The sequence below is a fragment of the Lepisma saccharinum genome, chromosome 13, assembly GCF_977018435.1.
Source record: "Lepisma saccharinum chromosome 13, izLepSacc3.1, whole genome shotgun sequence".
NCBI lineage: Eukaryota > Metazoa > Arthropoda > Insecta > Zygentoma > Lepismatidae > Lepisma > Lepisma saccharinum.
The window spans coordinates 47,333,460-47,351,390 of NC_139241.1; the positions used below are offsets into that span (position 1 = coordinate 47,333,460).

General features: G+C 43.2%; 1 protein-coding gene across 3 annotated transcripts in view; it reads right to left on the reverse strand.

Moving 5' to 3' along the window:
- LOC145997257 (toll-like receptor 2 type-2) overlaps positions 1-17,931 on the reverse strand; it is a 63,904-nt gene that overhangs the window by 19,301 nt on the left and 26,672 nt on the right. For all 3 annotated transcript variants that reach the window (XM_083134110.1, XM_083134111.1, XM_083134108.1), the window contains one exon: positions 10,287-10,612. In XM_083134110.1, coding sequence (XP_082990236.1) covers positions 10,287-10,612 — 326 coding nt within the window. The remainder of the gene's footprint in view (positions 1-10,286; positions 10,613-17,931) is intronic.

The window sequence follows — 17,931 nt, forward strand, 5'->3', positions numbered from 1 at the left end:
GTATGGGAGAAACTTTTCTAATCACTGTGCGGTTTCCTAGTTGTAATTTCGGGACTAGAACTAGAATTGATTCAATTCTTGTCAAAATATAATTGTATTTTCTGTCCTGTATAAATGTATTTCCTGTCGCAATTTTGGACGAAAATATACATAAGCCTTCTCGAAACGCAACAATCACGACTCACGAGCACGACACACGCTGGCATGGGGGCAGCCACGCCACGGGGGATACTGGGGTACGTTTTATCCTCCCCAATTTTTTAGAAAACGATTCTATTTATATTGTACACTTTGTACGCCATCAAATAATTTGACAGCATCAAGAACCTAGCAAGAGGTAAGAGGGTGACATTCAGTGGCGTAGCTCAGTTCTCTACCCCCAGTGGAAAACAAATATCGAGATGATGCCAGAGTGGGACGGACGCACAATAGTTAGCAAGCCTCCTCCACCGTTGTAAAATGAATTAACTTTAACCCTGCCTTCCCATTTTTTTTGTCTTCGACTTAGGCTATATAGCCCGTTCAGTAGTTTGTCGAAACTATAAAAAAAAAACGGCGTACGCTTTTAGAAGGAACATGAGTTCAGCCAATACGCAGCGATTGCTGTCGCGCTGTTGCCAAACCAACTGCTAGCGGAAGGGAAACAATGATAATTCGCTGTGTCCAATATTCAGCTTTTATGGCTATAATGCATGCACGTGATATTTGAGTACAATGAAATATATAGTGAAGAATTCTACACAGGATTATATCATATCACTGCAGCATATAAGAGAAACTCGTACCTGAAAGAAGTTCGAAGGTATGTATTTATTGTAGGGGAACTGCAAGGTCATCATCATCGCTCTCGTTTCTGTTTTCTGGCATGTTTCCCAGGATATTTGAATAGGAGTTTTGTGGTAGATACTTTACCCTGTTTTATAATGCGCAACGCAGTATGCACAAATACACCACACGCTTTAGCCGTAAGTTCTCGACTCTGAGAAAACACTGTTTCAGCACGCACGTCTTGCGAACGCCAATTCCTTGAAGTAAGAATAAGCTTTAAAACTAAAATTTCTGTCTTGTGAACGTAATACGAGTATTTACCCTTGGTGCCTGTACTAGGTTTCGAGAGCGACATTATTAATTTGATATGATTTGCTTTATTTTAATTTGCTTTTCTGTCACTTTTGGCTAATTGCGAAGATTGAAATGAGTGATGATGTAATGAAATCGATGAAGGGACGTTCATAAACATCCATGTCCAGGCCAGGATTCGAACCCGGGACTCCTGGCGTCGTAGAGCGATATGCTAACCACTCAACAATGACGCCGGCGCGACATTATTAAATAACACTCACGCAACACACACACTATTGCACAACTATCGAGCATAAGGGCTGTATTGGACATCGCGCTACGATGCCAGTGGTCCCGGGTTCGAATCCAGACCTGAGCATGGATATTTGTGAGTGTCCATTCATCAATTTCATCATATCATCACTGATCTCCATCTTCGTAAATTAGCCAAAAGTGGCAGAAAAAGCGAAGAAAATAAATCAATCAATAAGGGCTGTATTGAACCCTCTCGCAACTGTTCTTCATACCGTAACGAGTTTAATTATCGTACACCGGCCTTGTTATGAAGAAGCTAAACTCAAAACTGACCCAGACTCGTAATGTTTGTGAACACACGAGACAATGAAAGGTCATTGTGCATATTCAGCCGAATTTGACACCCATAGCTTTGCCAAGACACAACTCATCGGGGTCAACACGGTGGCAACGAAAAAACAACAGACGGAATACGGAAGGAAAACGAAAGGATCATTCTGTGTGTGTGTGTGTGTGTGTGTAGAGACATGTTGTTTCCCGTGTTTCTTCGAGAAACGATAACTCCGGCTGTAGGCGACGGAAATTCATGGGACTTGGACAGTCAGGTTCAAAATGTCGTGCCCCGTCTTATGATGAACCTTAAAGTGACGAGTTTTATGAAAACTTCTTGCGCGCAAAGAAAATACAGAACACGGCGTTTAACTCGCGCGCCGCAGTTTCCTAACTGTACAACGTTGCACTCCTGCCATTGGCTGGTCACCACGCACACCCTCTGCGTGGCTCCGCCCGATATCGCTTCTAAAACCGTGCGTCGTATAAATCAGAGTGGTCTGAATCTCTGATGAAGAAATTAGAAATATATGCTCTTATTTCAACCCGGTGGCACAGCCAGGATTCTTCTTTCAGGAGGGTGCAGGCTTCACATAGTCAACTGTTTTGTTCGTGATCCTTTGTATTTTTTGTTCGAAACGTTTTTTTAAAGATGCGGGTTACACATAATACACATATACAGTGTGTCCGAGAAAAAATATACCAATAAAGAATTCAAATAACTCAACAATCGTTAACGACAGACATGTCAAATAACATTTATTTGGAAGAGAAAATATTAGAACAAGAACAAGAAAAGAAAATACCTTAGTAGATCTCAATGTGTGCTCCTTTCGTGGCGCGACAAACATCAAGGCGGTACTCAACCTCCATCCAAGTATTCTGCAACATTTGATGAGTGACGGAGCCACATGCATCGATAATTCTTTCACGGAGATCATTGAGGTCTTGCACAGGTGTTTGGTAAACCATAATCTTCACATAACCCCAAAGGAAAAAGTCCAAAGGAGTCAAGCCTGGTGACCGTGGTGGCCATTTAATGGGTCCACGCTTCCGACCACTACCTTTTTTCCTCAACAAAGACCCTGTTTCCAGCAATTGTTTATGCCATTTAACAATGTAATGACGTTCTGGTGCTTCCTGTCCATATTGTTGCCGGAATCTTCTTTGTACCGTTACAGGAGACTTCAATTCTGCAAACCAAAAGCAGCACTCAACTTTCTGACGAACAGTAAACGGCGCCATTGTACAGACTACTCACGAACAAAGCCGCGCATGCGCTTAATTATGTTACGATTTTTTCCCTTCTGGTGGTAAAAAAAATCCTTTCTTCCCTCTTCCAAATAAACGTTATTTGACATTTCTATCGTTAACGATTGTTGAGTTATTTAAATTCTTTATTGGTATATTTTTTCTCGGACACAATGTATATTCTAAAAATACTGTTTGGTAAAATTGTTTAAAGGATATTAAACACTCCTTTTTTGGACTTGGAGGTGGATGCGCCTTCAGCCCAAAAAGAAATCCTCTAGTTATGCCAGGCCAAGATTCAACGTAAGAGCCGCTCACATGACGTTTCTAATACTAATAGTGAGTTACGTACTCAAGCAAACTTATAATTTCAATTATGGGGGTTGAATTGGACATCTAGATTGTCGATGGTGACCTAACATCTAAAGGTCAATTGCAATCTGCTGCGAAGAAATAACAGCGGACTCAAGTCTTGAGAGATAAAAATTAAGCAGCGACTGGACTTTATTCACTGAAAATTTGTCACTCAATGAAATGCCGATTGGAGCACTTTGAGCACTGTATATGTTGTATACCCTGCGTGGTGGAATTGGGGCTAAGGGGAAAGGGATAATTGCCCCTGGGCTCTATCTCCTGAGTTTTTGGGCCCCTTTGAAGTTAAACGTAACAGGTGTGAACAATGTGGGAAATTTTTTTCAGATCTTATTTCAGGCTCATACTGAGGCTTTGGAGCCTCCTTGAAAATATTTGGTGCGAAGTTACATTTTAAATATCATGTAATATTACTAAATAATAATAATAATCCTTTTGTGCAACAGGGCCTTGGCTTACGACTACCGGTTTCTCTCCCACGCTTTCCTTCGTCACCTCTAAGCGTGGAGATCTGCAACCAGTATTGGAATAGTCGGGTGGGGGGGGGGGTCAGCCCGACGTATCCCCAGCCGTTATAGTAGGTTTCCGGGACCGGATTACGCTTACTCTTTCGAAGCTTCCCAATTTCCTCACGATGGTGGGTTGCCACCGGCCCTATACGTAGGCCGAATAAATTCCGACCAGAGCCGGATTCGAGCCTACGCCGTCCCGCAGAGAACGATCTCAAGACGAGTGAATGCCTTAACCCGCTAGGCTACGGAGGAGGATAATGGTAAAAAAAGGTCATGAATTATCAAATTTGTTTATTTAGGTATTGTGTAACAATAAGGCATCGACCGTTTGAACAACTAAATGTTCTTACCCGATTCACAACTGCACTACACTCAGTGGCGGCTGCATAATACATGCTATCGTGCTATAGCACGCTACTCAATTTACTAAAATGAAAAGAAAGGAAGGGACACATTTCATAGATTGAAGAAGTTTAATAAAACACTGCAGTGAAATTAAACTTCTCACGTCAAGAGGCTCAAAAAATTGCAGCGCGCTATGTATTTTCCTCACGCTCTTAACCTACAACGAATACCGTGCTATTGGCTTCATAGCACGTTTTCGCCACCTCGCGACGTGCCGAATCTGGCCGAATACCCCTCGGTTTGCGGATAGCTTTACAGAATCAGACACGATTTTTTTTTCGCGCGGTTCACGGTCATGCGCATGGCATATGGAGCAGTCATTGTAAAGGACAGTTGTGCTCTGTTGTTCCAAGCAGTGGCGTACGAGAGGTTGGGGCTAGGAAATTGATGGGAGCTACATCCAATCTCCAAATTTTGAGTTTCGGACGAAAGCAGAAAAGAACTCGGAAACAAAAAACCGTGTTAAATGCAAACACCCCTTAAAATAATCTCCGATTACCATTTTTGTCTTTGAATAACTTAAAATAAAGGCTTAAATCGGTGATTGCAAAATACTTTATAGTTTATTCCGACCGTACGTAGAAAGCAGCTGTGTGATACAGACCTTTACAATTCCAGATCCCTCGGGGAAAAAAAACCCTGCGTACGCTAGCAACTCCAAGTGAGTGTGTAAATGTGTATGTGTTTTGGGGGGGGGGGTAATTGTAAGTGCAAGAAACAACATCTACCTGTAGCACGCATCTGTGAAAAGTCACGAGCCGCCGCTGACTACACTACACTACACTACGTTTACGAAAACTACGTAGCTATAAAAGTATGAGATGAGAGAAGGTTCCTATCGACTGTAATCTTTGAGCAAGTAACTTAATTCTGAATTTCGGAGGAGACCCATGATGTCAAGTTACCTGGCTGAGACAATACGTCACTGCTTATTATCGCAGACGTCGTCATATGATATGTTACTGGGAACCAAATTTCTGTTTCCTAAATCCATTTCTTAAATAACGACACTTTCTGCTGCATTTCTGGGATTATATAAAATTTCAGAAGTACAGAGAGAGAGAGAATATAGCGGTTCCCCTACAGCTACCCCCCTCAATGCGGAGTTTGGGGGGGGGGGGCCGCCACGCCACTGGTGACAATGCACTCAAGTGTCACTTTCACTTCGTATAGCCTGGACTTCACTTTTGCAGACTAACGAGGTTCTAGCGCCTGGACCTATAGATAGATTGATTGATTGATTTGGTGTTTTAAGTCCACTTTATGCATAGTAAGGCTAATCTGGACTCGATATACAGTTTAAAGTGGGATCCGAACCACTATGTGCCTCCACCGGGTATCAAACCCGGACCCCTTGATTACAAGGCGACGACGCCACCACTGCGCCATTGGGGAGGCCCCGTGGTAGTTAAGTGTTTGAGTGTGTGTCGAACCCAATAGGCTTAATCAAAAGTACTTTTTTTAGGCCATGAAATTCTCGGACTACATATTACATGAAACTTGGTCCTGGCACAACAAAGCATCACTGAAAACTCTGATTTTTATTTGATCTGTGCAGCTTATTTCCTTTTTAATAAACCACTCCAATACCCGCTACTGCTGAAATATTCACTTTAGAGAGAGAGAGAGAGAGAGAGAGAGACCTAGATCTCTTCAGCCCTCGACCCGAACTAGCACTACACTGAGGCTCCGAATGTTCCGCTGTAGTCAATGTCTTCAGGTTTGGACCCGAACTGGAACTAGTACAGTAGTAGACTTCGTTACTTTATGGTATTTAGTCCTTTTCATTATCGAATCACTAGATCTTATAAAGCTACCAATGGACACAGACTGATCACTAATCGACGTCACACTTACCCCTGAAGTCTCATTAACCGATTCTTTGTACAGATCAACCGGGAAATTGAATCCGCGTATTTATATCCTCATTAGCTATATTCTAGAACGTTCCGCAGTTAAAACGATTCTTAAATATTGCCAGTAGTTCGACTCCTCTTATTCAAGAACGTTCCCTCTCTCGCTTTCCAGAGATTAAAAATTACAACGAAGGCGCTACCTTTGCTGTGCAGTTTCCAAATGCTGACAAGTCTCTATATAGTGCTCAAGTTCGCTCAACAACGAAAGCGCAAGAAAAGTTTACGTGCAATATTATCAACATATAATAATAATATAATAATCCGTTGCGCAACAGCCCATGAAGGGCCTAGGCATACCTACCGACTGCCGATCTCCCTCCCACGCTTTGCTTCGTCACCTCTAAGCGTGGAGATCTTCAACCAGTATTGGAATAGTCGGGGGGTCAGCCCGACGTATCCCCAGCCGTTATAGTAGGTCTTCTCGACCGGATTACGCTCACTCACTCGGAGCTCCCCAATTTCCTCACGATGGTGGGTTGCCACCGGCCCTATACGCAGGCCGAATAAATTCCGACCAGAGCCGGATTCGAACCTACGCCGTCCCGCAGTGAACGATCTCAAGACGAGTGAACGCCTTAACCCGCTCGACTACGGAGGAGGACAACAGGGTTATAGAACATTCTCCGTCTTGCCGTGATAAGTATTTCTCTCCTAAAATTATCGTCCCATTATTCAAGAAAACAATAACCTAATTTTATGTAGTGTAAATTGAAGAAAATTCTGGGGTGGGCTTCAGCCCCCTGATCATCACCTTGGATATGTGCTATTAACAATAACAGGATTAAAGAACATTCTCCGTCTTGCCTGGATAATTATTTATCTCCTTAAATCATCGTCACATTATTAAAGAAAACAAAAACCTAATTTTATGTAGCGTAAACTGAAAATTTCTAGGGGGGCCTCCAGCCCCCTGATCCCTACCTTGGATACGTGCTATTAACAATAACAGGGTTATAGAACATTCTCCGTCTTGCCTCGATAATTATTTATCTCCTTATAATATCATCATATTTTATTTCACAACACAATAGCAAAAAACCTAATTTTATCTAGTGTAAACCAAAAATTTTCTGGAGAGGGGAGGGGGGCTCGAGCCCCCTAAGCCCCCCTTGGATACATTTCTGTCAAGATTCTTCCTTTTCAAGGATGGCTAAACCACGGTACGCTTACTACTAGTGACACATTCAAAGTAGCAACATATTTTGTAACATATTGTGACAGTCAGATTTACCGTCATTATTATTATTATTATTATTATTATTATTCATGTCTGAAGCGGTAAAAATATGTGTTGATTCAAAGTGTTGAGTGTTTTAATTTGTAAGGATACATATTTGATTTTTGCCAAGCCGACGGGAGGAACGAGACGTTCGTGTGTCTTAAGGGTGATTACCTGAAGGGTCACGTTATGCGTCTAAAGCTTAGGAAATTCGACCGTAGTGACAAACATTTAAATATCTCGGTTTCCAGCGGTCAGATTCATGTGAAACTTATACCAGCGCAGCGGCATGTGTGCAAGGACGGATGTGTGGAGTTTCGTCGCGATCAAGCAACAATTACGGACGCCAGATCAAATCGGTTGTAATTGATCAGTTTGTGGACACCGGTTGCAATTGAGCTATGGCGACAGCGAGGCGGAGGCTTAATCCGCAGAAACTGAACTTCGAGCACGGCCCGTCCAAGTTGGGAGACAATAGAGCAAAGTGAAATGACCTCTTCGGAAGCGTCCCTTCAACGAACGCCTAGCGTCTCTTTTCAAAATCCAAATAAAACGAAGGACATGGTTTTTCGATACACAGTCTTACCGCGATCCTTGTAGCGAGAGCAGCTCCGTGCTACCTCTCCGTGTACAGTTTTGCCGCGATTCTTGTAACGAGAGCACCTTCGTGCTACCTCTGCGTGTACAGTGGACTTTGTTGTGTTTTGCGAACACCAGTGTGTGTGATAGACAGTAAGTCTACACGAGTGCGCCTACCTCAACCGCTGGGAGAAGTTGAAGCGAGACCGTGTTTCCGTGATTACCTTACGCCGTTTATAATTTTTTGAGAAACGAGGAACACCGGAAACTATGGCGGGCTAGAGGGAGAAGAGAGGTGAGGGCGTTACCGTCGATTCGCCCGATGTCAGAAGAGACTACGCCGATGATGACTACCAGCCGCCACGGAGAGAGAGAGGAACGACGAGCCACGCCGATGATGCCTACCAGCCGCCACGTTGATGTCCCGACGCCCAGACCACGGAGATGTTCACCGATCCCGAGGGGAAGAGAAACCGAGGAACCAGAAGTATGAACACTTTTCGCATCTTCATCGTCGCGACCAAGGAAACCTTTCGCGTGAATACTATGTGTTTTTCAATCGCCCATAAAGACGCCAGGATGCACCTCGGAAGCTGAGAGATGGTAATGTATTCATCTGTGTGATTATCAGCACGTGACGGCCCGATTGATTTAGAGAACGCCCTTGAAATTCGTCAACTTTTTGAAAACGCCCACTCAACTCGAAACTTCATATCAAACTCCCGTCGCGCTTGTCACTTGTAATCTATTCGTCTCAGGTCAATTTTTCTTATTCCTTGTGATATTTTTTTTTTAATGATCTTAAATTCATTGTTGTTTGTGCTCCTTTGTATTTGTTTAAAGTGCGTACCATTAGAGTAAAGCGCCGCCCACTTAATTGTTTAATCTACTGGAGGTTTGTTCATTTTTTATGTGTCAGTGCTGTGTCGCTGCTAGCTATGTCAGGCCGCATGTGTGATTATTTGTTAAAAGTATTTGCCTGGTAATATGAATTGCTCGTCGCGGCGAAGTGTTTAAGTCCCGCCTGCTAGAGAGTATATGTTTGCGTCACTCAACGGAGGTTATTTGTTATGTTTGAACCACGTGAGGTCTTGTAAAAGGAAAACGTCCGCCCACGTGAATGTAATTGCCGTTGAGACGCCTTTGTTTATGCTGATCAAATAATGTATTGTCACCGCGCCGACTAGTTTCTTTTTAAAAAAAGGTGAACTTAAGTAAGGGCTGGCTAGGATTTGAGTAGCACTGGAGCAAAGTCACAAATGACCTGATTAGACAAAAAGTAAGGTAAAATTAATTGAGAATGCAATAATTAGGGCTTATCGTCATAACACCTGTACATGTCATGTATCATTCTTTGTGTCGATGACCCCGATTGATTCTGTGAGTGAAAGTGAGAGTGAAAGAGGGGGAGATGTAGTAAATTGATCTTTGTTGATTATGAATAGAATATACTTTTTATTTGCATGTTAATTTTGGGCTATATCATTTCGTACGCATGTCGCTACCCGTGATTTTCAGGTATACAGCTAGCCGCTTCCCGGCTACAGGTAAAGAGGTGGTTATTTGAAAGTACATATGTCTTTGTTTTTATTCGAGATGGCTTATCACTATGCACTGTCGGTCACCGGTTCCTACACACGAACTTAACCTGGACCGTAACGCTATTTCGCTTGTCCGAGGGAGATTTTGCCGCTTCTATCTAGGTAGTGGTAGCATTTGTTTTCCCGGGCAAGGGAGGGCGTTTCACAATATTAAACAATGAATGAGATATGTCGACACTCTGTCCGCCCTGGAAACCCTATCAGCCCCTCCATCGGTCATTTAAAATACCTTGTGTGAAGCCTACTTTGAGGTTCCGTTGCTGGCCTTTAATCTGTGGCTTTTGAAGTAAAATTAGTCACAATATAAAGAAAATAATGTGATGTAAGCGAAACACAACTACTCGTATATTTGTAGATGCTGACCGATGACTACTCTATTGTGGAAGGCTCACTCTGAAAGAAGAAGAATGACACAGAGAAACATTGCCGTGTATCCTTGAAGTAGGAATAAAAATCTACATTAACACTTAATTGCCTTTATCCCTTTGCTTCAGTAGGTTAAACCACCAAACAACTGGTTTTATCGAATTATGCAACTACTCTCTTGTAATGTATGAAAAATCTAGCTATTTTCAGAGCGAAAATTATTTTTAGGTCATCAGCCTACTGGGTTCGACACACACTCAAACACTTAACTACCACGGGGCCTCCCCGATGGCGCAGTTATAGCGTCGTCGCCTTGTAATCAAGGGGTCGTGATTCGATACCCGGTGAAGGAACATAGTGGTTCGGATCCCAATTTAAACTTTCGAGCCCGATTAATAACTGTTTTAAATATAATTACCTGGTGCAATTATTCTCAGTCCACAGTAGGACAGGTCGAGTAACTCCAATTCTGACATAGTAGGTAGTAGAGCTGGTAGATTTAACCACTTGTTTCCGTGAAGGTCTAATTGGTGCATATTCATACCTTCGATGTAGGGCAACCACAGGGTAGAGAGGGTTCCACTTAAAGTCGTTTCCAACCTCAACAACTGAACGTAACCTTGGAGCGTCTCAAAATATAAGTGCTTCACTTCGTCAAGTACATGAATGTCCCAGTGGAATTCCTTGTTTGGAGCGAAAACTGTGACTGACCCGTACAGGCTAACGAAGCAGTCGTTCGATATTCTGAAAAGGAATAACGGAGCGTTAGATCAATCAAGCATATGTCCTGGTTGATTTGATTTATTTTACTTCGCCTTTCTGCCACATTTAACTAATCGCGAAGATGAAGATGAGTGATGCTATAAGGAAGGGACACTCACAAGAAACACCCATGCCGAGGCCGAGACCATTGGCGTCGTTGCACGCTGTTATAACGGAGAGTGCAACTTACACCAATGACGTATATATTTGTTTTAACGTTGCCGCCTTGTAATCAAGGTGTACGGGTTCGATACCCGGTGAAGGCACATGTGGTTCGGATCCAAGTGTGTGGGGTGTATGAGGTGACCTTTTGCAACCTTCTTCCAGAAAGTACCATGGAGCAAGGTCCGTCGAAGCCCACTTTCCCCCGCTCTATAAGGTCTGGTCATAACACGCCTTTTTGTCAATCCTCGTGTTTAGCACCTCGGCAGGGTTCTGTGACGTCATCAGCATGATACTCTCTGCGTGTCTGCTATTTTCAGCACTGTAAAGCATGCAACGCTCTTGTTTTTAAGAGGAAAAACACATACTGAAGAGCATCGCAAAACAACTTACACAGAATACATGAAAGTAATGGTGTATAGAAGAATTATAACTATGTAAAAGCATAAACGTACCCACGGCTAGTGCTGGAAAGAACTGGAAGAAGAGCAGCTCTGGGTCCATTGTTTTTGTTTCATTTGCTTTCTATTACTTCCACCTAGAACCGAAACTGTAACGACTATTTCATACCCAGCTACCCCAACCATTGATATAATATCAAACAACAAAGCCTTGGTCATAGCCGTATCAAAGTTATAGTATACTGGCTGTTTCCATTCACCTGTCAATCCTCGAAGCATTGCAACCTGAATATTTCTATGGGGACCCAAAACTCTATCATTGTCCCTGCTGTTTCATAATATTCAAAACTGGTGCAAGAATTCCCGGTGGGAGTCTCAATTTCTGCGCCCAGTGACGAAGTGTTGCAATGCTGGGTAATGGAATTCCGACCTCTGATCTCATGTGGGTATACAATCGTTCGCTGATCGCCCTTTGCGTTAATGCAGGAATTATATCTTCCTGTTTCCACCTCTGCTTTCTTTTCCCCTTAATTAACATGTTGATTTCAGTAGCGTGCCCAAGGGGGGTTAATGGGGGTTATAACCCCCCTCTTTCGCCCAGTATTCCTAAAAAAAAGGACGTCAAAGGTAGGAAAATATGACAAAATGAGAGCTGACTAGCAAGAAAAAGTATACATAACCCCTCCCCTTCGAAAATCCTGGGCACGCCACTGGTTGATTTTCCCTGGAGTAAAGGTTTTGCTCAAAATTTGTCTCACTTTTTTGTTCACGATAGTTCTTCCGCTCCCTTGTTTTTAAAGCCACTTTTGACTGCAATTCCTTCTTATACCTTGCTTGCCATTTTTGCAATTTGATTTTAAGGTTTTTGATTTCTTCATGACAATTATTTATATCTGTCTTTAGCTTATCATTTTCCCCACGAAGCACTTCCAGTTGTTATGTGTTTTCGATTTTTTCAGTTTCTATTGAACAAACGAATGACAACACAGATAAAGGCTTTTGTTCTTGAGGTGGCACGCTGCTGTTCACAAATAATTGTTCACTTACCTTAGAGAGAACCCTTTTCCTAGCACATCTTGCCTTTGCACGTCTTGCACGAACGCTGTTGTCGTCACTGACCTTCACATGTCTGACTGGAAGTAACAATGTAGGAATGGCATCTTTCTTCAGTCTCTTCTTTGGTGTAATTCCTAATAATTCCGATTTTAAATCGCGTTCGTAACATTCTGGTGAAAAATGTGAAGAGCAAATACTCGAGTTAGCAACCTGAAATTTGTCTTTTCGATAACATTTGCTCTCCCAGATTTTTCGGAACTTCTCGTTGGGAGGAAATTTATGGTAAACAACATAATTTTTTTTAGTTTTCCTGAGATAGTTTCGACATGTGCTCACAGCACAGATAGACATTATTATTATCACTCACACTACAATATGAAAAACACAACAAAATGACTAAAAATATACGCGAATACACGAATACAAGAGCAAGGAAAGAACACAGAAACACGTTTCCCCTGCTAAAACTAGCGGATTTCCCCAGCGATCTATCATGTCTATGACGTCACAGTTTTACAACCACCTCGGCTTGCTCAAAAGGCGCGTTATGAACGGACCTTCCAAAGCGAGCGGCAAACACAGGTCAACGGACTTTGCCATGGACTGTATTTTACAGACTAATGAGGCTCTGGTGTCTGGTCTCAAGGCCAGTATAATCCTCCGTGGGGCTCGTGTTGTGTTTGTCCATTTCATCTTTGCAACATTCATCCTTAACTAGCAACAACCGTAGTCAACCTGATTGACAAATCATTGTTTCTATTTTTTTAAATCGCTCCAGGCCGTGCGGTCTAAGGCGCTGTGCTTTGGACTCCGACTGCGGGACGGCATGGGTTCTAGTCCGCCTGTGTTCAGTCTGGGTTTTCGGTCTGTGTATAGCACCGGTGGCGGTACGCCATCGTGAGGAAATTGAGGAGCTACGAGTGAGTAGCGTAATCCGGTCTCGGCTGGGGGTTGGACGTGCTGATCCCACGTCACCGGTTGAAGATCTCCATACCTCTAGGTAGGATTGTGAGTAGTGCTATTGGGGCGTTTCAAAGTAGTACTTGGCAGGTATCCGCTTTTTTTATCAATTGAATATCACTTTTTGACATATTTTGACAATTTTTTGTCGATGTTTTAGCGTTTAGCAATGTTTTTAGTACAATTTTCACTATACTCATTTTTCCCCCACTCGTACTTGGCAGGTATCCTCTTTTTTTATCAATTGAATATCACTTTTTGACATATTTTGACAATTTTTTGTCGATGTTTTAGCGTTTAGCAATGTTTTTAGTACAATTTTCACTATACTCATTTTTTTCTGTTTATACTTGGTAGGTATATCACGATCTTACGTGATACAACTTAACCTATCCTTTTTTTTTTACGATTTTTTAATTTTTTTTACGATCCTAAGTGATATAACTTAACCTATCATTTTTTTTATTTACGCACCGAACTAACCTACAAGGGACTCTGTTTGTTTTAATATTTCAGTATTATAAGGTTTTCACAAATTTTATATAACCTAAAATGTGTTGGATGTTGATTTTTAGTATGTGGCAATTTTTTATGAATTTTAAAACTGCTCCGTGACCCTCTCGTTCTTCACGTCGTAGGCGAAGGACTTCTCCGCAATCAGGATGACACTGCATAGGGTATCCTCGGGCAAGGCATCGTGGAACTCGCAGACGACCTTGATGTTGGTTCGATCGTTGACCACAACCTTCTTCCTCTTAGATGTGTTGATGACGGTCATGGGTCTCCGGGCTTTGAATTCGCTGGGCGTGTAGTACATGTCCACGCTTCCCTCGGTCACGCGTTTGTAAGCCGAAAACGCTTCGTAAAGTTTGAGGTAATCGTCTTTGGTCACGTCGAGGTTGTAATTCTCGCGCGGGAACACTTCGTTGCGTCCATTCTTCAGATAAACGTTCTTGATTTTGCAGTCGTCGAACTTGCTGGAATCTTTCTCCTGATTGTTATCGCGCCCGGTCTGAAAAAGCACTACGACGAAATCTGGCATGTCGAACTGTATGTTGTTGAACTGCGTCGTCACGTCGAATTCCATGTGACTTCCCGACGCCATCTTCTGCACGCACTGGTAACCGTGAAAGTGAATCAACACCTGCGGACTTTTCAAGATCTCCGCTTTGTACTTGAGGGCGTAGTTCGTTTCGTATTCCACCACCGGCATTCTCAATTCCATGCTCCGGATGACGCATTTCGCCGCTTCGGGTAAAGTGTTGGCTATCGGCGTGGTGCCGTCCGGACCCAAAGTAGCGTATCGCATCAGTGCGTCGTTGTCGTTGGCCGCTCTTCGAAACGTGACCCTCAGTCCTCCCTTCCACATGATCTCCTTGTAGTCCGAGAAAAAACCCGGCAGCAGACGCATGGGAAAGAGCACCGTGTGACTTTTCGTCGATATTTTGGTCCCGGCTTCGAATCCTCCTGCTTGATAGTAAGCTGCGTCTGTTTTGGATAATTTCAAAGTTCCCACTGCCGTCGACGTGATGCCTGGATAGTCTATTCTGTCGATGACGGTGTTGTGTTTCCTCACCTCCACCTGCGAGAACAGGTGAGGCACGAAGTTGTCCACGAGTATCAAGTTTGCTGCTGCAGGAAACGCGTCTCCGCTTTCTTTCTTCACCACGTCGAATTGAAGGTAGAGGTCCGCTCTGTGAGGATGAATGAACCCGTCGCCTACGTCCACGTCGTATTCGATCTCCCTGTTCGCCTCGTTCAGATTGGCGAACGTGCGACGGTTGGGAGGGAAAGATTGCAATTCGTAACTTTCGATTTGCTCCATTTTACATGTATGGTTATTTATTATACGTTGATCTCCACGATGGCCGTCGTAGTGGCACCTGCGAAATCCACCACGTCTCCTTTCTCGTTCGTCACCACCAACTCTATGTCGTCTATGCGGTTGCGACATACCGGAAAATAGATCGGCGAAGAGGGCGTGTAGATGATCGGTTCCATGAACTCGGAACTTGGTTTGAAAGTGGCTATGATTCCCGTCTGCTTGTGACTTCCTAACAATCCGTCCGAAGATTTCGTGATCATACCTTCGGCCACGTTGCAGTGTACGTTCAGAGTCTCTATGGCCAAGAATTTAGGAATGTTGGTTGCTACGTGCTTGATGCCAGCTTCGAGTTTGGTGTTGTTCTCGAAACCTAAAAGTTCTCCCATGGTGCCCAGGTCCACGGTCTCCATCGCGGATAGGATTTCCACTCTGTGCGTGACCGAATTTTGAGAAAGGTATGTGCCTTTGGGTAATTGAGCTTGCAAAGTGGAAAGATTGTATTGGCCTGGCGTGACGACGATGTGTTCGCTTCCGACGCTAATTTTGTTGTTGTGCTGGGTGACGTTAGGTATGAGGTACATGCTGTAGAATGCACGCAGAGCCACGGATTTAGGATAGACGATGTCGTCGTGCAGCGTGAGTTTCAAGATTGAAGATTCGCTCGTGAGATGGAACACACCCATCCTAGTGATGCTGTTTGAGGTTCCACAATGCTTTCTGGAAATCCTCGATCGTAGGGTTATTTATTTTAGAGAGAAACGCGAGCATGGAGAGGCAGAGATGACCGCAGTTCACGTCTCCGAAATTTTGAATGCGTTCGTCGTTGTAGTATATGGAGGTTTTGTTCGTTTTCAGATAATGAATTAAATTTGTAGGTGGAACACCTCCGAAAGAATCGAAAACGAATGCTTTATCATCATTTTTGTGGTAACATATCCAATGCGTGCCTGGATTTTCTTGACCGTCCAAGTTGACTACTCCGCATTCTCTTCTTTTGACGGTTGAAGGTAACGAGTCGGACATGAAAACTCCTCTGAAGTGTTTGATTCGTAACGGTTCGATCAGAGATTCAATGTCTCGGTTGGTGAGTGCTTCTGTTTCTTTTTTTTAAACTTTCTCATCACGCCCTTCCCCTTTTTCTTCTCCATGGCCAGGTTGTGACGTTTCTGTTCTTCCAACTCGGCCTTGTTCTTCTTCGAGTCGATGACGGTTTTCGCGATGGCGGCACTTCCGCCGGCCAAACTTCCAACGGCCCCCAATGCTGCCAGGATGGCCGGGATGCTGAATATGAAACCTCCGATCTTTTGCTGTTTCCGCGAACGCTGCAATCTTTTCAATTGAGGTGTGCTGAGCAGCAATTTCATTCCGTGTCCTTTCGACAAGCAAGAACGTTTCTTCTCGCGTTGTTTCTTGGTGAGTAACCCATCGAGGGCACCTAGATTTTTAAGATTTGAGTATGGTATCTGGTACACGACACCCTTGGGCTTCATGTTGATGCTCTATGTGTTATTTTCACGGTATGTTATTTATATATATTCTGAGATTTTTTTCTTGTGTAGTTTTTTACGGTATGTTATTTATATATTTTCAAGGCCTCGCAGTCGTTACACAAATTCTATTACGTGCTTCGTTTTCTTGCCAAGAAGTTCCTTTGTCCCCTTGTACACGATTCGAGTTTTGTTCTCGATTAAAATAGATAGCTTCTCGTCGGATAACATGTTAGCGTATCGATCTGGTAAAAATAGACTGTATTGTGCGTTGAGCAACAGGCGTACCTTGGGACCATACTGGGTAGAAACGATTGAACCGGAAGTTATCGTGTAAGGTTTGTCGACTTCCAATTCCTGAATTTTTACATACTCAACTGACAAATTTAACATTTGTTTTAATGCTTGGAGATCGCTCATTTTTTCAGTTGTCAGAGTGTTAGAGAGAAATTTAATTGCTTTTTTTTCACGATGTGTGTTATTTATATATACCGAAGATTTTTTTTTTTTTACGATGTGTGTTATTTATATATCAAGTTTTTTTTTTTTGACACGTATATATATTATTATTTTTTTAACACAGGAAGAAAGTTCGTGCTTCGGAAAACGCGAGGATGTGCGTAGTGATATCTTCCTTCTCCTGCATAGACTTGTACCAATCATCAGTATACCGTCTTCTTCCCTGCATCGCCTCGTTTAGTTCGTCCGACCTCTCCTCCAATTTCTCCCCTGCAGCCGAAAGCAGAATGTTGAGATCACCAGACCTCAGACCGCTGATCTCCCGAAGAAGGTCCTTGAGAACTATTTCACAAGGGATGCGAAATTCCGGCATCGTTTTTGCTATGATTACAAGTTTATTAATATCTCCGTTTACTACTTTCTTGAATATTTTAGATAGTAGCTCGGGTGGCAAATCAGTTATGCAAGCCATGTTGTTTTTTTTACTGTATGTTATTTATATACCCCACCCCAATTTTTGTTTCGTGTTCATGGCGATGGTGGTGCCCAGTGCGGCGACCCGTTCACCCAACGATGCGTCTCTACTCACGAATCTTTCGAAAGCTGCGTGCTCTAACTTTCTGTCTGCTTCGTGACGTGCATCCAGATCCGTCTGCGTAGTGTTGTAAGCGATGTCGTGATCTTTGCATGCGGCGTCCAACGGATTCACACCCTTGTCTCCTCTCTCCAATCTTTTCTCGAGTTTGGTACCCGGCCCGCACTACTGGTAGCCAGGTAGATGCATCTCGAAAGGTAACTTGTTGATGATGTCGTTCACGAGTCCTTTTCCTTCGGCCACGTTCCAAAATTTCGGAGGCAGCGTGTTGATGATTTTGATCAGGTAACCTATGCCCTTGTCGTCGTTCACGATGAAGTTGGAAAGTTTCGTGCTGATCATGTCCACGATGCCAA